The sequence below is a fragment of the Passer domesticus genome, chromosome 14, assembly GCF_036417665.1.
Source record: "Passer domesticus isolate bPasDom1 chromosome 14, bPasDom1.hap1, whole genome shotgun sequence".
NCBI lineage: Eukaryota > Metazoa > Chordata > Aves > Passeriformes > Passeridae > Passer > Passer domesticus.
Window position 1 is genome coordinate 7,160,353 of NC_087487.1, and position 22,937 is coordinate 7,183,289.

The 22,937-nt window shown below is 39.5% G+C and overlaps 1 protein-coding gene across 13 annotated transcripts in view; it reads right to left on the bottom strand.

The window, feature by feature from the left end:
• The window catches only part of TCF12 (transcription factor 12), a 159,082-nt gene that overhangs the window by 30,631 nt on the left and 105,514 nt on the right, over window positions 1-22,937 (bottom strand). For 8 of the 13 annotated variants that reach the window (XM_064389225.1, XM_064389220.1, XM_064389224.1 and 5 more), the window contains exon 9: window positions 20,258-20,310. In XM_064389225.1, the coding sequence (XP_064245295.1) occupies window positions 20,258-20,310 (53 nt within the window). Of the gene's footprint in view, window positions 1-8,181; window positions 8,546-8,674; window positions 8,846-14,040; window positions 14,077-20,257; window positions 20,311-22,937 lie in introns of those variants that run through there. The other 5 variants (XM_064389230.1, XM_064389228.1, XM_064389227.1 and 2 more) reach the window with 5 other exon arrangements.

The window sequence follows — 22,937 nt, forward strand, 5'->3', positions numbered from 1 at the left end:
CCCAGTATTCACAGAGTCGAGGATTTTACCCATAATTAGTTGTTCTATGTTGAATATTGCAATGATTAGTGTGTGTGTTAGAAGATAAATTAAATAAAAAGCAAACCAACATATAGAACAGCAAAAAAATTAAAAAATCTAACATCAAAACCGGAGCATCTTTTTGCTATGAAGTAAAAAATGTGGTATTTTTAACTGTTTATCTTATTTGTCAAATACAGATGATTTAATAGAAACCTATATGATGAATAATTTCACAACTTTAAAGCTTATATAATGCAAGTTAAAAAGAGCACTGTGCCCTAACATTCAAAAGTGATTATTTTGATCCCCTCCTATGCACGTACAGACACACATATGTTTCTACGGCATTCACAACTCTCCCTGCTCTTTCTGAGATGTTGTTTACCAAGCAAGAGAAGGGCCAGGAAAACCAAGCCAACCAACAAAAAAGCCTAAGTTCCCCTAAAAAAGAACCATTGTCCTCCCAGAGGCTGACTGTTCTCATAGGGACATTGAGGATAGTGAAGTGGGCAAGTCCCGCTCCATTTGCATCCCAATCCCCCTCCTCCCGCTGCCCAAGGCTTTTGCAGCCCTGCTGTTGTGGGAACAAATGGCCGGGATGTGCCCGAGCCAGCGCCTCTGACATCACCCGCACCCGGGCACTGCGCTCTCGGCCTCGCTCCACAGCAGCACCATCGCAGCAAAATCTCGGAATTCCACAATGGTGGAACCGGGACAAGGGCACAGGGCACGGGCACAGGGCACAGCTGTCGGGATGAGCCCTGTAATGGAAAGGGCAGCAGGTAAACAGACACCTGGTTAGGAGGAGTCAAGTGCAAAACTCACAACTTTAAGTTACGTGCTTGTTTACCTTTGGTTTTTATTGAAAACAAATGAATTTTTTTTTCTGAAAGGAAGCTTTTCAGAAAGCTGCTCAATATTTTACTCGAAATTTTTCAGTTTATGAAATAGACGTAAAATAGAGATGCTTAGCAGACCTGAGTGACAGAATGACAATACATCCTGAGCAATGTTCGCAGTACATATGTATTTACTCTATATGATGAATGCATGTATATTCCATGCCTGGGACATATTTTAACAGAAATGTCACTCTGTCAAATTGTAAATACTCGCACTCATAAGACTGCAAACATATTAGGTAAAACTGGGCTTAATTTACAAGTTCTCTGTTGTGCAGAATAACACAGCATATGCTATAGCTGATGGATAATCTATCACTGTCACAGGACAGCAGTGGAAACAAAGCTTTATGACATTTAGCACTGCCATGGAGATGTACACTGATTAATGCGAAGTCACCTACAGTGACGAATTCTACTTCTTTTAAACTGCAACGTTATCTATGAGATTTGTAAATATAAGCTTCAGACTGAAATTTTAACGTTTTACATAATTGGGTGATTTATAAAAACTGATTAAATGCTATCTCAAAAGGGGAATTAAGAACTCCAACAAATGTATAATTTACAAATATGTATGTACAAGCCATTAACATAATAAAAATGTTATGAATTATATAAACGTAAAAGAGGCCCTTCCAAACAGCTACATGAAAGTCTTAGCACAGACACATAACTTCATATAGTTTCTGCTTGTTTTGGTATCTTAACTATAGCTTGCAAAAACATAGCTGCAATGTTATGAAGCTGCACTTGTGCCAGTCTAGATTTTTCAGATCAAAGGGTTCTTGCGGCGAAACACAACTGATGTGGTCTCAAAGACTTCATTAACTCCAGATGTGGGGAAATAGCCAGCCAATTCCACAAAAGGAGCGAGTCTCTTTTAGTTACAATCAGAACTACCCACAAATTAAAACCAGGCCTCTGATGTCATCTGATCACCTGCAGATGAGCGCCGGGTTTTTTCTGGTTAATGACCTAATCATAATTTTTGTGCTGCGTTACTACAAACAAAATTTAAAAGCAAAGGAGAAATTTTACTAAAATTAACCCAAAGTCTATGAGATGTAAAATACAAAGGTTTTCAACAAGAAAGTTGACAAAAAGGATGAGATTTTATTTTTAAGCGGGGAAGCAATGCATCAGGAAAGCAGCCTGTTCACTCTGAAAGGCACACAAGCAGTGGGACCCCCACCCAGCCAACTGTACCCCTGTGGCTGCTGGCATGGCTGGGCAGCAGCTCCCCAGTAGGACTTGGTGTCCTACTTAAAGGGCTTTCTCTTCTGCAACAGCTGAGTAAGGCAGTTAAAAATATGACGTGGCTGCTCAAGACGGCCTCTTTTAGCTATTAAACTGATAACACTGACATCCAGGAGGCATCAAACCAGTTTTTCCTGGCTGACATTCCCACTAAGACAAGGAAGGAATACTGTTAAAAGGTCAGCCTGTTTGCAGTCTCCTTGAAGAGGGCTGTCTCCAGCAGGTAGAAGAGGAGCCCATCTTTAATCCCCTCAAAAGCACTGTGCCCAAAGGCACCGAACGTGCCTCCATGCTGACAAGCAAAACACTCTCCCATTATGAATGGGAAATTCCCTTCCGATAAACGCAAGCCAAAACCAGTTTTTTTACATGACTTATCAAGTCTTGGACTCGACTTTTCTGGAGCTGTGCTAATATATACATCAACCCTAACACTGCAGTGCTCCTGAAGGGTTGATAGCCTCCGCTGAGGCAAGCAGGACAAACGAGTTGCAGAGGACGACAAGTCAGAGACCCACATCAGTCTCTCCTGCACCCTGAATTGGTTTATGTCTCTCCAGCAGGAAAAGAAGGATGACAACTCAGATTTCTTTTATCTGGGGTAGTGGTGGGGTCTGATTCAGAGCTGAAGAGATATTAGGTGTACGACATCAGATTTTTGATTTGGGTTTTTTTAAAAATGTGTTTGATTTGTTTAACCAAAACAAAAGCACCATCCCAGTTCTGAAATCTGCCTTGGTGATTACCACAGGTAATGAACACTACCATGAAACTTATATTGACCTAATATATCTAAAACATTACTCACTGTTGCTTCTATTTACTAATACAAGTGCCAGTAACTTCAACAGTAATTTGAAGATCTGGATTCACCAAATTTTATGCTACATAAAACTTCCAAGTTTTGTTCTATAAGTGCATTTAATAAATATAACACTTGGCATCCATCCTCTCAGGCAATTTTCCTGTTTCAAATTCTTAAATATTTATCGATGTTTAATATTAATGTTAAAAGCAGATTAAAAAACCAGCAGTGAAGCAACCAAACTTACTTCCGATGAGCTCATGCTATCTCAAGACCAAGGCTTCCATCACACACAGTGTTTATGAAATTATGAATTATGTTACTCATTTAAGCATAGTTATTAGCAATTCTTGGAAGTTCAGGAAAATATTTGTCAAGCTGCTTGAGACAGAATTTTTTGAAACCAGTAAAGATGAATAACCTATTCTGTAGCTTGTAAACTCTGCTAAGTAGCCTATCTGCATTCCATCAGCATCAGTCATGCAAGTGCGCACTGATGAATGATTTGTACATGTGGCAGAACTTTACAGAGTATTATCTGCAGGTTTTGCAGCAAAAGCTAATTTTGCTGAAAGGCAGTTCTAGGAAAAGGAAACTTGTTTTCATGTTTATTGTATTTCTGACAAAATCATGCACTAAAACTTCAGGAATGTAGAATATTAACTACAGTTTTCCATACTCCTCTTTACAGCAAGACAGAAGCTTCAAAAACACAAAAACGCAACCAAACCCAAGATCCAGTCTAAATCCTTGTCTGACTGATATCTAAGCAAGATGATAAAATGAAGAGCCCTAGTGTACTAAATCAGTATCACCACATCTTCAAAGATACTTTTGTTTCCAATACCAGGTGTAAAGGTCCATGTTTTTAAAAAACCTTTCTCGCCATCCAAAACGAAAATAAAAGACTCCTTTAAGAGAACAGTCCTGTCTGCAAATCAAACCATATTTTTTAAGGATGATATAAAATTCAAACTTCTTAGAGTAGCTAAACTGAATTCCGTCTTAAATAAATGTTTATGCAGTTTAGGCATGCTATACATGCCTATTTGGGTATTTTTGAAATGCAGAATCCCACTGTAATGATACACAGCACAAGCACTTCCTAGCTTGTTCCCTAGGGAATGACAATTTTAAAGTCATGTTAAAAAGCGAGAGAAGAACTTAGCAAAAATCTCAAATGCAGTATAGAGAAACCTTTTGGCCTGCTTTGTTTTTTTATTTACTAGTAGTACTAGTTTTTATTTTTATTGTAGTGTGAACTAGAGAGGGGAAGAAAAAGAAGGTAAGACAGCAAAAACAACATTAGGAAGAAATATGTGTTTATATAGTGCTTTAAGATTCTTTTTATATTTTATTTCCTAAGCAAAATCTCTTCACCACACTCTTCAAATCATGCTGTCACTAAGGGACACATGCAACTATGTCTTCAAAAATTCCTGATTGAATTCAGATTTTCAGGAAACAAAAACCAGAACAGTTGAAACTACTCTGCCTGTTTCTTAACCTGTTCCCCGGATTTCAGCAGGCCGCTCGAGCTGGGGGAGGAATCCCCAGCAGCAGCAGTGCCCCCAGAAACACGCAGCAGTGGGTACAGCCCATCTTCTCTGTTTGCCCCTCTCCTCTCTCTGGTTCTGCACCTCCAGCACAGACTATTGTATTTCTCCAGGCAGACCTTGCTGTGCACGTGCTAATGGGAGCCAAGGCAGGGAGCAAACGGGGCGTGCTCCTCCTTGGTGCTTCTGAGAAATACAGATCTGCCCATGCAGCACCTGAGCCCATCCTGGCTGCTGTCATGTGCCCAAGGAAATGGACATAACCTTCACTTGAAAGCATTCATAAAGCTTGTTGCAGACAAGACACCCTTCTGGCAGGGGACCGCTGCTCAGCAGATTGGCAGCTCAGCCCAATGGAGTGGAGCAGGGAAAACTCTCCTGGGCTGATGAATCGTAACTCATCGTTTTTCAGTGGGATGGGGAGGGGAAAGAAAAGAGCGAGAAACAGAAAGAAATAAAAATCCAGCTGACCAGTGTTTACTACCTCTCTTTATTCAATGTCCACAGCCGCCTGCCCCTAGAGATTTTCCAGATGATCTTATATTTGTCCTGACTCACAAATGTTAGCTTTGACCTTGTGTAAGTTGCTGTGGGCAGCATATGGTACAGAACAGCTTTAATTGTACCTTCCTCCCTGTGTACTAGCTGGCCCAATACTAATAAAAGCGAAATTGAATCTTAGCACCTGGTTGCTCCAAAATTTACAAACCGAAACCATTTTCCATGGACGTTGGAAGCCTTGGTGCATTATTTACTGCATGACAGGCACAGCAAGGCACGCTGTCGCTCCTCTGAGCATCACGCAGGACTGTGAACGCGCGCTCTGCCCTAACGCTCAGCGCCGGCCGCGAGAGCGGCAACTGCGGCCCTAAAAACCCCAAACACCCCCAGCTCTCCCCACACTCTGTATCTGCTCATCTGTACACATGTGCTCATCAGCAACGTGTTTACAAAAGGCTTCTTACACTCTCAAAATTGTCAAGGAAAAGAATATTTTCTCAAAAAAAATCCCAGTATAAGCTAGTTCACCAAAAAGCAAATCCCAGCACACTGCATATATGCAAAATACCTATATCTCCTGACTTTTTTTGTCCTTTTTAAATAGGCATTGTAGAAATCTACTGTAAAAGATGCAGGCTCTCCACCTTGGAGAAGGGCTCAATCTCAGCCTATGATGAGAAAAATAAATATTTATTTAATAATAAAATATACTTGTACATAGACTGGTATATTAAATCAACCCATAAAATGCACAAAATAAAATAATAAGTAACTATACTCACAAATCTATTCTCATATGAAATAGTAGTAATAGGTGATATAAAATAAAATAATTTTTTCCAAAAATTATTAATTTTGGTGATAACTGACACATTACTGCACTGTCATCTATATTAAAATAATTCTACATTGCATTTAGAAAATAACCAACTTATTTCTATACTTGTAGGTGAACTGAAAACAGTGAAAATCCTGCAAGTCTATTTTTCTTTTAAACACAAAGATTGTATCAGACTTCTATTAAATATAATTTTGGTACTGTTGCACTTCCTAAAATCAAAATGAAAAGGCAACAGTGAATGACAAACTTTGCTTAATTGTGCATTAGTTTAAAAAAATAATAAAATAAACCCACAAAAAGGCATATTTTACATTTGCACAATTACCTCTACCTAAATATTTCTGCAGCTTTATTTTTAATGGAGATTAGGTATCTTGAATATCTGGGGGGCTGAGGTCTGCAGCATGGCTCTTGAGTGAAAGAGAAGATAAAATTTTATTGATAGAAACAATTTTTAAGTATCGTTTTAATTTTTTTTTCCTGAAGCTGTATATGAAAATGTTCTAAGATTTCCTTAAACTGAGAGTATTTTCTATATGTCAACAGGTGAAGGGCAAAAAAAACCAAAACAAAAAAAAAAACCCCAAACAACAACAATAAAAAAGCCCAGGCTATGTCTAGTGCAGTGCAAGTGCTTAATTTTCTTTATGAAACAGATAAGGTGTTTTTGCTTTTTGATTTGAAGGGGATTCTTGAAATAGATATTTTTTCCTAGAGCACCTATTACACATAACAGTAAAATTTCACTCCTCAGCAAGGTTCTTGTATTAAACCACAACTTTTTACTTTGATGGGTCCTTCCCAAAACAAAAAAAATTAAAAAACTGAACTTCTTCTAACACTAAAAGCCTCAGATTTATATTTCAGGCTTAAATAGATGTGTCAGTCCCCGCCGAATCATCTATTGGGCTGCTCATATGCCTGGTTTTAGGCATAATATTAAGCTTTGTTTTGGCTTACAAATTAAAGAAATTGAAAAGAAGAAAACAATTTTAATAAAAAGTTTACACATATTCTACATGTGATTTCTCACTTATTTTGTGAGTAAATAGATCAGATTTTATATACATTAGCAGGTACCGAGGAATGCCAGCACCCAAAATGTAGTACAATAATCTAAATAAAAATCATCAACTTGAACAATGAGGTTCATGCTAGCAACTGCTAATTTATCACACAATACAAATAAAAGCACTAAGACATCAAAATTACAGTATGTACTGTTCTCTCACTGTAGAAAGGTTCATACAAAGATTTGGCATACACACCAAAAGGCGTGCTTCAAAAACTAACACAAAAACCAATCCCACAACTCCACATAACCCCCTTATGTATATTTAAATTAGTAATTTAGGCAAACTTGAAGTATTCCTCGGAGAAACAGTGGTAAAAGTTAGTAAGATGTTTAAAAAAAATTAAATAAAACCTTGGGCAACATGATATAGGATGATCATATGATTTGTCATCTATTTACTAAGTTTTCAAGCTCATAAAGGTCACCTCTGACCCATAACAGGCACATGCTATCAATTTTCAAGCCATGCCCTCCTACAGTACCAGCACTTCCATCCACTATATGCCTGGAAATACTTAATAAGATCAAAGCCTTTTTTCCTGCTACAAGAACAAAGAGAAATGTTGTAATAGAGTGATCTGTGCTCTAGAAAGAATAAAATCAAAACTCCATGCAAGTTATATTCCCTTTGCTTCAGGGGTATTGTATAGTTAATTTCACTTAAGTCTTATATATATCTTCACATAAAACTTCAAACAGATTGTTTTAGCCTAGGAGCAGACATGAAAGAAAAATCATTTCATATTTGAAAGACAGCTGGCATTTATACCAAAGGAAATGAAATAGAGACCGAGCGATTTTACTGATTCCTCAACCTCTCCTCCAGTGTCTTCGCTGTTATTCAAGAAGCTCGTACACAGCGTCTTTTATGAATATAAAGATTCATAATTTAATTACCATTGAGCAAAAATCTTGGCAAAAAGAAGTTTACTAATGAAAGCAAAACTCACACAGGCCCACGGGACGTGGACCAGCAATAAAGCAACAAAACAAAACAAAACAAAAGCCACAAAAAAAGATCAGTATCAGCATCTCCCCTTTTCCTACTTAATACTATTTTTATAACAGAAGAAAGCCAAAACCACATACAAGATAAACAGACTGGAAGAAACACACCGTTCTTAATTTACCATCGTATGCTAATTTTTACACACAAAAATCAGAACTGCTGTTCTTATTTAAAAAAAACAGAAGTATCTACCACGAAACAGAAATACCTCGTTCAACTTCCACTAAGTTAAATCCACAGAGGTTTTTTTTCCCCCCCTCCGGGATCCGCATTCCCCCCCGGCGCGTTTGCAGGAGCATTTGATGGTTCCGAACTCCCGCGGCGAGCGCCCGGGCGGGCAGGGCAGCGCTGGCGGCCGGCCCGGGGCTCGGGGGCCGCGCAGCGCTGCACAGGGCAGGGCAGCCCCGCAGCGCTCGGGCAGGGCCCTGCTTAAAAACAAACCCAAAACAGCCCCGGCCGAACCCGCAACCCCCAAGGAAAAGGCGCGGGCACGCAGGAACACAAACTTCGGCCGGCGGGTCTTGCGCGGCCGCCCGTGCCCCGCCGCACAAAGCTGCCCCCCGGCCCAGCCCGCTCCCTCAGAGCCCGAGCCGCCGTGCGCCCCCGGGGAGCTCCCGCCCCAGCGCAGCCGGGCTGCTGGGGCCCCGCAGCGAACTTGCGCGAGCCCGGCGCGGCGGCCCCGGACAAAGGCGGCCCCTCACCGTCTTGCCGTTGTAGTAGTACATGAGGGAGCTGCTGCCCACGCCGGGCACGGGGTAGGCGCAGTACATGGCGCGGCTGGCGCGGGCCGGGCTCAGCGCGCCGCCTCCCGCTCCCCACGGCATCCACCCGCCGCCGCGCACATGGAGCGCTCAAAGGCGGCTTATGCAAAGCAGGACTGAACCATCTCCGGCCGGCGCGGGGGTTGGGCGCGGGGGGCGCGCCAGCCCCCGCTCCGCGCCCCGGCCCCGGCCCCGGGAGGAGGCGCGCTCGGGCCCGCGGGCGCTGAGGGCTCGGCACACGCAGCCCTACGCGCCGGGGGCCGCAGGGAACCCGCACATGGGCACGTCCTGAGCCCCGAGATAATCGTCTGTTTTTTGTTTTAATTAAATTAGAGCACTTGTGGCCGTGCAGACGCTGCTCGATGCAGCTCCAGCCACACGGCCATCTGGCTCTGTCTAAAGTTGCTTCCAACTTTGGCAAACGCTTCCCAAAGGCGCGGGGAGCTGCTGGGAGCGAGTCCCCGGGGAGAGCCCGAGCACCCCGCGCTCCCGGGCCCCTCCGAGCCGGGCAGCCTGGGGCAGGGACACAGACAACACCTACACAAGGTGCTGGGGTTTAAAAAAAATAAAAATCATGTAAATATTTTCACGGTATGGAATCATCCAAAACCCATCTTTAAGATGGGGTATACAAACTATAAGGAAGGATTCTCTTGGAAACACAAGTCCAGGGTCCCCTTATATTGTATAATACAGTTTTGTATGAACAAAGCACACCTACGTGCCATACAAGGCAGGGCAGAGAAGGGGAGAGGACCTCAGAAACTTTGTGGCATCACAAAAACGTGAATTATTCAATACAGCACACAGACTGCAACTTCCAGCACAGAGATCCCTCAATATTTGCACACTATCAATGCCTGGTAGGCCTTTTTGCTTTCTTCACGGAGCAGGGGCATCATCTAACATTAACTCTTAATGAGGTGTACATTTTTTTATTTTCTACAAGTGAACACAGCTGGTTATTAACTGAGCTTCTGCTAAGTCAGACACTGACTTCAATCCAGGGAAAAAAAGGTTAACACACAACCACGTTTCTCCACCTCTAGTTGTGTCTACTGCCAATGCTGTGAATTCTCCCTGCCTTCCTCCTGACAAAAGCAGGAAAATATTTCAGGATAAGGAAAAAAATGGGTAAAGTTCAATTCAGCCATTTGCAGGGAGAGAAAGCAAGTTGCAGAAGTCTGGTTCATTCTGCCAAGCACCTCGTGTGTCAGTGAAACCCTCTGAACTAAAAAGATCCACAAGGGTGATAAACTGACTGCAGCTGAATACTACAATCAGATAAAAATCTCTGTGTAATGTCCATTATCTCAGACATAACTACTGTAGTGTCTATAAATATACAGAATACATACACACTGACAAAAAATATTCCCATCTCAAGCTTCAAATGTTTTTTCAGTGAACTCTTCCAGTCAATTAGACTACTGTGCTCAGAGTACGTTGGCAAATACATCCTGAAGTTTCCATCTGCTGAAGAACACTTGCATTTTTACTGCAAGTCAAACTACGCATCCAGAACTGTTTAACTATGCAGCAAAGCTAATGATATCTGAACCAAACTCCTCTCCAATACAAAAGGCGTAGCAGCAGCAGCTGCAAAAAAGAACATCACTATACTGCAGACTGTTAAATTGCCAGGCCTGCAGAGTGACTGGCGGCTTCCTTCTTCCCTAGGGACCACAAAGACCCATTTCAGTCCCCAGAGAGTCCCTAAGAACCTTTGATTCGCAGCTAACAATGCTGTTCCTTAAAGCTTCTCACTAATGTTCAGGACTCTACAGATGAGACATGCTAAAAGATCTTCAGATCTTTGCATGTGCTACTTCTTATAGTGCACCAGATTAAAAACACTACTTCAGAATAATGTACAACTTAGAAAAAGTTGCAAAAGATACTTTTAGCTTACAGAATTGAAGTAGCAAGAGAACCCTTTAAAAAATAATTTTAGCATGCAAACTTTTGAAACATTGCAAGTACTTCCAGGGTAACTGCAGTCAATTCTTTGAAGACTATCACCAACATAGCTGTAATTGTTACTGCACCTCCGTGCACACATTCCCAGTTTTCAAAATAGTTGTATTAGAGATGAAGAGCATGATCAAGCCCCCTTCACATAATAACCATTATCCACCTATATATAAGCAACTGGAAAAATGTTAAAAACATCAAGCAGAGAAACCTAACTTGACTGTGTAGCATTGGTGGGAGGCTGCTCTGTGTTCAGCTGCCCTATACTTGTACAGAGCAATGTAACAAAAAATACATAGGTAATATTAACTAGTAATGTTTACTAACACTATTAACATTTATCAGTAGAAGTAAATCATTAACCTTGTTCACCAGCACATGGGTAAGACAAAAGCAACAATATGATCAATAAAACTGAGGAACGCGACTGCAAACGTCTGTTTGTAGACAAACTGGTCCCTCCATAATGAGTCACTAAATGAATTTGCTCCTGGCTTACTTCCCTACAAATCAAAAGGATAACAATTGCATTTTACTGAAAAGGAAATTATTTGTCCTACACTCATTTACATCATTGGGAATAAAATCTTGAGTGCCCAATGCTTGAAAGGTATCACTGTATCTGCTCTACATTTACTGTATGGAAACATTGTTTTTGGTACATTGACTAACCATACAGGATCAGGCCATAATTGCATCAGCATATCAAACTTGAAACCATGTAAATTCACTTTCACCAGGATAAAATATGAACCTAAAATGGAAGAATTTGAAAGACTGCTGAAAAAAATACTATGTTGTTAGCAATAACTCTGTATTTGCAGGAACTGCTACCAGGTAACTATTCCAAAAGCTCCCGAAGTCCAAAGCAAGTTTTTGTTTTGTGGTTGCAATTTTTCTAATCCTCATTTAAGCCAAGCAACAGCTGCTCTGAAATTTGTTTTCTTAAGAGAATCATGTTACAGTGAAATGAATCATAGCTGGATAAGTGGTACTGTACCGGGTACAGTTGTTTACTCCATTTTTCCTTGGTGACAAGTCAAGGGTTAATCTTATGACTCAGCCTGACAAAACAAGTCAGCTGGAGACAGGGCCAATTTTTTAAACTTGATTTCAGACAGACATGCCGTCAGCAGAGGAGCACTGAACTGACATGCACTTTGTAGCCCGAATTGTTTCCACTCATGACCCTGTAGTGTGTGTCAAAAACAATAAACTGCCTGTTCCTAAAGTATGTAAAGAGATTATGAAAGCTGATGCAGAGTGAAATACTGACCTAAAAATAAATGATGCTACCTGTAAGAGAATATTTTCAAAGACGATCTTAACATTAAAAGATTTTGTGAATGAACCACACACTCTCCCTGAAAACAAACTTGTATGTGAAATACATTTTTGTTCCATTTGTCAGAGTTACAAAGCAAATATACCATAAAGCATATGTAATTCATCACTTGAATTTATAAAAAATAAACACAATTTCCACAGATTACTGAATGGTATACCATATGAAAGATAGTTACATAACTGTCTCAACAGATGAGCCATTCTGTAGTCAAACATATTCCACAAAACTGAAATATTAAAATGCTTTAAAAAGGTTAATGCCTTTGATCAGTTTTGTTATTTTAGATGTGTCTGTTCTAACACAAAAAGCACCCAATCTTTTTCAATTACGTGCTACTAGAAATTAAAGCTCTTCTTTCACCAACAAAAGCAACTGTGATGTGCAAACCCCAGTATCAAGTATCTCCTTGTGGAGAGCTAGCTTCAGTCTTGTTGGAAAAAACCAGTAACGTGGTGAGAGCCCAAGCCTGCTCTCCATGGGGAAACCAAATCTTCTGCTCTTACCAGCTTCCATTATTTTCTTAGGGGCTAGGCTAACCTTCTAGCTTTGGAAATAAGGCAAAGGTAACTGTCCTAGAACTCTCTCTTCCACCCCACACTGTCCAAGGCTGGAACTTCTTATCAATTTCGACCACGTTCAACAGAGGAACAGAAGTTTCACAAGTGATAAAGTTCTTATCAGTTCTAAGAAAATGGGAACCTGAACAGGAGACAGACTGGAACCAATACAGAACAACCTGTTGCTATCTAAAATATACATAGTAATTTTGAGCTGTTTGTCCAGCAAAAATTCAGAAAAAAATTCTATACATCTTTGGATTCCCAATATAATTTATTTTAAAGCCAAACATTTATGATGATTAACTATAGCAAGCCAGAGTTAGGACCATTGCTAAGCCATGCATTGGATTTGCTGCATAATGTAGCTGTCAGGATAGACAAGATTTCAAGCTGTAAGAAAGAAACCTGGCTGTTTTCAGGGGAAAACACAATGCTTATTATACTGTCCTCTATGTAATTCATCAGCTAAGTAAATGTTAATTTATTTTAAAATCCTGGAAGGATAGCCTTCTGTGTTAACCAGCCACTAAGCATGCTGCTCAACAGAGATGGAGCAGATGAGCTGTATGGAAGGCAATTTAAAATAACCCAGTAGACTAAATTTTATAGGCAATCCCTCCTGCCAATATCCAAAGGCTGGTGTTTTATGCAAATTAATTTGCTAATCTACACAAGAGCTAAAGTAGTTTGGTGGTTTTCCTTTTCAAAGGGTTTGTGTTTAACTGCAGATTTAACATTCCTGTTACTATAACCAGGGAAAAAGAAAGAGTTTGAAGGGATAGCAAATAGACAGTAAATACTAATTAAAAGGATATTAATTGCTATCCACTACTTTCACCTTGCAGTATTACAAGGTTGAGCGGTAGTTGTTGGGGATTTTGTTGTTGATTTGGGCTCTTTTTTTTCCCTTGCAAAAAACTCCAGTTAGCTGTGGCAGATATGAGTAAAAAAAACCCTATTTTTTTAATAGAAAACTTCAGCTAGGACTTTTCTGTTTCAGTAATTCTCTACATAATAATGAATTTATTCAATATTCAAGTTGAATTTATCCAATTTTATGAGATATTTAAATTATTTAACAAATATTTCCTTGGAATGGGAAGAATGAGGAAAAAAATGTTGCATATCCTATTCTTCAGAATAAACCACAAAATAATTTCTTAGAGGAATTTTAAAATTTGTTTCAAAACCATTCAAATTTAACTTTGACAGGATATTGCTCAAGTTCAGAAAGTTCTATTTTTCGGGAAATACAAAGCACTTACAGTTTGAAAGCCCCTATAGGAAGGTCTTACCCACCCATATCTGCATTAAAAATAAACAAACATGTTTACTATCCTGAGGCAATAAACTATCCTATCAGAAGCCAGATAATCACCGCAAAACGTGCTAAAAACCTCTCCAACCTAGAAACCTATGCAGACCTTCAAAGAGTTTTAAACCTTGAGATAAATCAGCACGGCTGTTACTGGAACTCGCACGAGACTTCCTGAAGCACAGATCCCTGCACACCAACAGCAGCGGGCCGGGGCGATGTCCGAGTGCCTGCGGGTCCCTGTTCCGGCCCTGCCCGGCCCGGGGCTCTCTCCCGGCCCGGCTGTGCCCTGCCCGGCCCGCCCGGGGCTCTCTCCCGCCCGGCCCGGCTGTGCCCTGCCCGGCCCGCCCGGGGCTCTCTCCCGCCCGGCCCGGCCGTGCCCGGCCCTGCGCCGGCGCCCTCGGCCTGCAGGGGGCTCCAGAGGCCCGACCTGCGGCCGGCCCGGCCCGCGCACGCCTGCGAGGCCGCGGCAGAAATTGGCTCTGAGGGGCTCTGGAACATGGCGAGGCCGAACGCTGAGCGCTAGCTGCGCCCTGGCACGGAGCGCCTTGCCGCCCTCCAGCTCGCTGCTCGGCTGAACTGCTCTGCGAATGAAGCCGAGAGCTCCCAAAAGCCAAACAGCCCTTCTGTCATCCGGAATCGGGAACCCGCCCCTGCCCTGCAGAAAGGAAGAGCTAACAACTAATCCTAGCTATCGGTTCAAGTGGAATGAAATCCCACAACTGTATCTCCAAGACTGAACAACTTGCTTACTTTATAATACCTGATGTCACAAGCAACTGTGGCACTAAAATAGGAGGTCATTTAATTCAGTTTCTTTGCTTTATTGTGTAAAGTCACATCTACATCTGAAATTTTACTTTAAAATGATGCAGTGCTTTACTTTCAGTACCATTCTTTTGAAAAAGCATTTGTTTTGGTTTTGTATTGGCCATTTCTGACAAAGCAGCCAGCCCCGCTCTGGGGCTGAGCAAGCAAGCGAAGGGAAACCACTCAATACCCCATGGAAGAGCAGCAACACAACATTCCTCACTACTTTCCCAGCTCACTTCGAGCATTATAAACATCTTCCCACCAAAGCCACAAGTATTATCGAGCAAAAGATAGTAAGAAATAGTCTTCAGAGAAGCTTCTATCCTTATCTATTGTTATAAAACACCACACCAATTTGTGGTAATGGACACATTCATCTTTGAGGAAAAGCAGAGTTGCAGAAATTCCATCTAACTTCTCCCTAAATAACATGAGCTGCAACTCAGTATTTTTTAATAACATCTTTTCTAACTATACACAAAATTTAAGGTTCTTTTATGCAAATCTACACTCTAATTTAAGAGCATCCAATACACTCATTTTGATATGTTATGAAAACTTCAAAAATAAATACCTGCAGTAAATTCAAACACAGAGAAATTATTTGACATCATTATATACCCATCATGGATTTATATATACACAGGATTTTCAGATCTTCAGAGAAGATCTCTCAATTAAGCAACCTTACATTAGTTTACCACAGTCAGATGATAGGACAGTTAGTTTGGAAAAATAATCTGATTGCAATTTTTTAAAAAAGCTTTTAAGAGAGGGTTGCTCAAGTACCTTCACCCTAATTCAATGAGAACTCGAGCTGAACTCTCATAGCAAGACTTTGCAATGGGCTGCCTGGTTGTTTAATGACAGCTAAACGTTCTCATGTAGCAAAGAGCAGGTGGGATGCTATAATCTGAGGCTACTGTGGTTTTCAGATAGATATCAAATAAAGGCCATGTTGAAAAAAACCCCTACAATAATCTAACCAGAAAAACAGACCTTTTTCTTATTAAACATAAAATCTCAAATATTTTTACTTGGTTTGTAACATAAATTTAGAGGTTGAATGTTTTATACATTTGCATTTTGTTCAGGTACAGTGTTTAAAAAGCAGTACTTAGCAAGTCCCTAAAAACTTTATTCTATAAATCAAGCGACCAAAGAACAAGCATAAAGCAGAAGATGGAAGACTGTGTACTGAGGAAGAAATCCTAAGTTCTGTGTGGCATTATCCATAAAGATTTATTTACTCAGTTTCATTATTTAACTTGCTTTCCAAAACACAGCAGTGCAGAGAGGAGAGGGTCAGGAGAGTTCCTGCTGGCTTTGAGAGCTCTCGCTATTAAAGACAAGTGACAGTTGAATGTATCACTTGACTGTGCAAGGCGGCTCAGAACAGATCTGAACAGACTAAATCCTGCTTTTCACATTTGGGCACTGTTTGTGGACAGTGGGAAAAAAAAATCTTAGCAAAAAATGTCTCCCTAGTAAGTCAGTTAAACACAACATCACAGTCAGTTCAACATCACACGAAGTATCTACCCAGGATGCTCTGAAGTTTTGACTCAGAGCCACACAGTTCATAAAGTATTCCAGTGGTGTTGCTTTACACCAGGCTACTTCAATAGACATGGAAATTGCTAATACTGACAGAGACCATTCAGTGTGGTGAACATATTATTTCTAATACAGTCTAAACTTTAAACTCTCAAAAACTTGGTTTCAGATAATCATTCAGAAGATACTTCCCATTCTACCATTTCATATAATCTCCTTTTACCCTTTAGGATGGGTAGAGGAAGGAGAGAACACAGAAGGGAGTAACATCTATTATTTTTCTTCTTGTACCATTAGTATATTTATGTAACATGTTTTGAAACATCTCTACAAGCTCAGTCTTAAAAGACTGGCAGAAAAACAGAAAGAAAAGCACCTTAAATGGGAGGTAGTTCTATGCATGCAAACATCGTTTGCTGTGTCTTTACACCATAAATAGTTCTTGCAAGAAATTACCACCCATGGACTATGCACATCACAGAGGGTGATATGTGAGAAATCCCTATAATGAAAGTACAAGTTGTCTTACATGTATTGAAAAATACAAGTTTAAATTTAGAAAGGAATCCCTGGTATCAGAAAATACTCATTTGACAATCTCTTATTTAGTAAGTGCAATTCCAAGTTTAATATTAACTGATCATCTCAGGTACTATGGAAAGCCTAATATACTCAAAATACTTATTAGAAACCACACAGAAAACAAGCAGACATTTATGTGCGTACGTCACAGCTCATTTTCTCTAACAAAAATCAACAGATACAATGTATTCCAGTTATTTCGCTGATATGACACTAATTAAATAGCAAAAGAATGATGATAGATATTCACACTATTTTACTTAGAATTATGACCGTGTGATAGCCACCGATTATGGTACTAATAACAAATGTTAGTTTGAAATATTTCCTGACTCCACATGTAAAGAGGAGATTTCTGCTCACAGCCCATCCATTTTTGGGCGATGATCTCCCTGGGCATTTGAGAGAGCCTCACTTGTTTGTCTTCTCCCTGTGCAGCCGGAGCAGCTCTCTGGAAGCCCTGACACTCTGCTCTGCCTGGCCGAGGAGCTGCTGCCTTTAGGTCACATGATGTTATTAGTGTCTGCCTTAGTTAACTCCTACAATCAGAAGAATTCCCAGAAATACAACAGTTTTCAATCTCTGAAGACAATATAACTCACTGAACAATATTTCCCCCCCTACAACATCAACAACATGTTCACTCAAACCTGGCTTTTAAAAAAATACGGTTTTTAATTTGTATCCTCCTCAGAGTGCTTTAAATTTAGTAGTTGTAGTTTAACATAAATGCTTGCAAGTCAACATTCAAAATGTTTTGGGCAGTGAGTCACCACATAACAAGTTACAACACAAAAACTTAAAAATGCATTTGCCTGGAACATTTAATTTTTACAGTAAGAGGACAAATTCAGATTGAGTTGCATTCCAGAAAGAAGCCAAGCAATTCACCAGCACTTTTCTCTGTAACTGTTTTTACTTTAGGCCCCGATAAGAACACATTAAAAAAGATAAACCTCAAAACAAATAATTTCAGAAAATACCATATAAAACCAAGGGAGAAAGAAACAAACTAGAGGAAGGGTTGTTTGGGGTTTTTGGAATCATTATTACTTACAAGACCGTTATTAAATTACGGTTATCTAGGAAATTAAATTACTGCTGAGTATCCGTTGACATGGCAGTCTTATACTAACAAAAACATTGCTGAAACCAATATTTTAGGAACTGAAAAATTAAAAAATACAGATTTGTATAACAAAATTAAGTATCATCTTTCCTCTGACTTTTCATATTATAATTAAACTTCTCTGCATTAAAGCAACTTTTTTCCACAATACATTCCAACTTCTTAGGAAGGTATATTTAAAATAAAGACTACACTTACATAATGATCTACTCAATTAAAATTTCTCATGATGCTCAGTGAAATTTAGTTTTGTATCATCTTCCATATACGCAGTATCTCAATTTTTTTAATGACGTGTCATTTTACTTCAAGGCTCTATTCAGCAGTGAAAGCATTGAAATACAGAGAAACAGTGCTTAAAACCTGCAGCATCACAATCATTGATTATTTGCAGAACCTGCACTTAATTGCACAGATTGGTACAGTGTTAATACAAATAAAATCTATCAGCATTTCATTGTCTCCACTCGTACAGAAGAAGAATGAAATGAAAACCATTTGAAAAATACTGCTTGTTAAAATTAAAGCCTGGTAAGACAAATGAGAGAAATCTTTCGTTCTCCAAAATGATCTCTTTACCTGGCTGATGCTACTAAATATTAAACATGTAGCGTAAGCTTTATTACTGCCTAGAATTACTGTAATAAATTTCACGAAAATTGCACAGCTATGTGTTTCAGCTTCTCTGACATTTTAAATATATTTTTGTTAATCTAGCAGAAATCATCTGCTAGACTGTAAAGCCACCCTACATAACACGCAACTGTTAAAATGTAAATTGCCAAACTATTTTTAGCTGCTGCTGAAGGGGGGGGAAAAAAAGGGAGGGGGGGAAAGAAGAATATTCCTGGCCTCGGGAATAATGATTTGAGGCATTGTGTTCATTTTGTTTATCAAGCAGCTATTCAGCCTCTAGTGGGGCCCAAGTGCTTATGCAAGCAAAAGCTTTTAAGAGTGCCTGCAGCTGCAATCCTGGCTTCCAGGTAGGCTGCAGGTTCAGAGCACAGCTGCCCCAGGCTATCCACACTATCTCAGCTCCATCTGGAAGTACTGTTAAAATAGCATTTCAGATCCCGGGTTCTGTCTGTGTCATCGTGAGCCGGGGGAGGAAGAAGGGAAAGAGAGGGAGGAGAGAACAGGGGAGATGCGAGGACTAGAAGACACCATGCGTAGTTCAGGCTCAGTACGAAATGAAAAGCTCAGCCCCATTTTGCTCCCGCTGTATTTCTGCTCCTGTGCAGTGCGCTCTATTCAGCCTATCCGGCTTTGAGTTATGACTCATCCAAGTGCACCTGCGCCCATGTGTTAAGTACTGCCAAATAAAAGCCCAACATCCATTTACACAACAAAGAGATGTATCCCGCAAGGCAGCGGAGCTTCCCCCTCCCCTCCTGTTTGTTCTGAGCAAGGGAAAAAATAATTCTGTCCTTCACTTCACTGGGGATTTTTCACTTCACGTGGATTTTTAAATGCAGATTCATTTATAAACAATTTTCTTCCTTTTAAGAATAAAGCATATTTAATACCACAAAACACCCCTATAGCATTAGATTATCACAGCCATTAATGATTTTTCCACCAAAACCCTTCCAACCTTTTTTATCAAAGCCCTTTATTCTCGAAGGATAAATTTTCAAGCAAAGAGGGATCAACAAACTAGTTGCTTGAAAGCTTTCCTGATGCTAGGCTGAAGTTAGGAAAGGCTTAATGAAGGCTTTAAAATCCACCAGGACTTCACAATGAACATCTGACTCGGTGATTTATGCATATTAATAACCTCAGTCCTACTGAGGCAAGCTGAGCTGTACATGTCCTCCGAATCTTAATGTCTTCAGCTCCACTGGGATTATTACAAATGTAAATTTCTAAGATTCTCAGCTATTAATCTCTGTCTGTCCTCCTGTTCAGCAACATAATGACTAATTAAACATCAAAAGACCTGTACAGGAGATCTTCTTTGACAGCTCCTGGCCCAGCTCTCTTCCCAAGAGAGGAATTCAAATGACAGGGACAAGTGGGTAGGAGCATATGAGCGAGCTACAAATCACTGCTATGAAATCTAAAAATTCCACATCAAATGTGTATTTAGTCCTGCAGAACCACTCCCAATTACCTTGCCTAGCTGCTCATGTCCAGCAGACAGCCCTCCTAGTGCTGAAGTTAAGTAATTTGTATGTATGGCAGGCAAAAAGAATGCTATTTGAGCCAATTTTTTATCACTACAAGTAAAAAATGTAGTACTTACAGAAGAAGGCAAACCAGGGGGCACCTTTCTTACTTTCTTTGTCTGTAGAGGATCTGTACAAGAAAAATAGCATTTCATCAAGTATCTACATTACAGGTGGAAAAGAATAAATAGCTACACTGCTCAGTTTTTTCCTTCCATGATGAATGTCTTATTTTCCAATTTCTGTTTGTTTTGGTTTTTTTTTATTCCCTGGCAAAGAGATTTGTCTTTCACATCAATATAAAAATGTAACACAACCATGTTCTCCTCTAAAATACAGCTTTGCTAAATAGTTACTTTAAATTCTTTTCCTAAGGAAAACAGTTATTCCTAAGAACAGTTACTCTGAAGGGTATACTTATGACCTTATACACTTGCTAAGAAACAAATATGGTTTTGAGATATACAAGGAGGAGAATGGGACTTATTAGCAAGAGAAATGTTTTCTTTTCTGCAGATCAGAGTAAAGACAGAACTATCCAAAAGGAATTTGACATGATTGATACTCTATGAATACTAATGTGATATACATTCTATAGTTTTTAGAGTCAACCAAGGTTGTAAATAAACAGCAAATTTAATGACCTAATTACTTTCCTTAAGTAACAAAGTCAATACATCTCAAATTTGCATGTAACTGTAAAGTTGGAGGTATGACACCTACTTCTTTCTTCCAGTAGGTATTGCATTATAACAGAAGTACCCAGCAATTCCTCTACCTAAACCAAGAATCTGAACCAATTTAATTCAGATGCTAATACAATTAATCTGAAAACTTTGCATGCAAATTACAAATCAACTGATTTTTGAAGATGAGTATCTGGCAAGATTACCAGTTCAACAGTCAACCAATAAAGCCTTTAATCAAACCACAAAATTCTTATTTTTCTGTTTTCATTCAGAACATTTATGATGATATGATAAAAGTGAGATAAGGTGAAATATCTGCTGGATATCTTTACTCTCATCATTTCCCATAGGGCTCACAAAGAAAAGGACTTTTGGAAAACATATTTACATTGGATTCAGAATGTCACCTGGAAGAGAACACTGGTTGGTTTCAATGCAATTTAACATGAAATTTAACAAGAGCTTCTCATAATCCTGGTCAGACAACTCCTTCTCAGGGATAAAATGGGCGTAATTTGACTTTGTTAGAGATTCTCAGGCAGCAGATTTGTAGCACTTAACAAGTCCATTAAAAAAAAAAAAAGAAAACTCAGACTTTCTCAAGCTATTGGAAAAGACTTGAGATAAAAGATTACTTCCTCCTCCTGACATTCCTGGAAAAACATTTCCATGAATTTGTAACCACTACCTGCCATATCCCTACAAGCCTCAAATTCAATCATGACAGAAAGAGGAATATCACCATTTTGAACACATTTATATCCTCTGAGCTTCTCTTTCAAAGAAAAATCTAAATATACTCTGAAATCTCCACACTTCACTTCCATTTGTTTCACTTAATAATACCAGGAACTTCCCAGGCTCTATTCCTTTGCACAGCACAGTGACCTTCCTGCACCTCTGGAGAACCCTGTGCCCAGCTCCAACACCCCCCTCAAACCCAGAGCAGGTTACTACTGTAAGCAGCTTCTCACCAAAACCAATTTAGTGTGGGCTAAAACTCCATCAGCAGCAGCTTAAAACACAATTCTTTTCTCTTGAAGCTCAACCACCTTTCAAGCTGTAAACAATTCCACTCAACTTTTCTAAGAGAGTTCCTTTTCTGAAACAGGTGTGAGGAACTGCTGTGTTTGTTCTGGTATTCTGAGCAACAGGAATACTTACAACCATCTTCATAAAGACAGCCAACCCCAAGTTAAACAGCAGTTGGTTTGACAACAAGTAAAAAGATCATACAAATATGGTATTTTAAAACACATATATACACACATACATTAGGAGAAGAGAAAATGGCCTTAAGTTGCACCAAGGGAGATTTAGGTTGGATGTCAGGAAAAATTTCTTCACTGAAAGGACTGTTGGGCACTGGAACAGACTGCCCAGGACGTGGGGGACACCATCCCTGAAGGGATTTAAAAGATGTGTACATGTGGCACCTGGGGACATGGTTAGTGGTGGACTGGGAAGTGCTGGGGTAAAGGTTGGACTCGATGGTTTTAGAGGGCTTTTTCAGACTAAATGATCCTATGATACATAAGATTATGTTCTAAAGTAGTATATTTTAATAACAAATATTTAAAAAACAATTTCAAACATGTTCAGGACTATTTTAGTGCCCAAGATGTTTGCAGTTGTAGTTAATATTAAAGTTACTTCATAAAGCAATTTGCATTTGACAATTTTATTTTGGGCAAAGTATGGTTGGAGTTACATGGTTCCAACAAACAAGATTTTTACTATGGAATAGAAGTCCTATACAGAATGAGGGGCATTAAAGACTCAACTACATAATTAGAGAAATTCTAATGACCTAAATACTAACACCTAAATATATGGTAACTACAATATAAGATTATATAACTAGAATATAATGGTAAACTAGAATATAAGGTTACAGTCTCTCTTTTTATACCAAAAAGATTTTTTTTTAATTTGCACACCCAATTATTCACAATAATCTTATAGCAGATACTATAGAAGAGCTGGCTCATTCTTGATTCTGATTCAACAGAATTAGAAAGCTATAAAATATTACCACTGTCTATGACCAAGTATGAAAATTCCATTC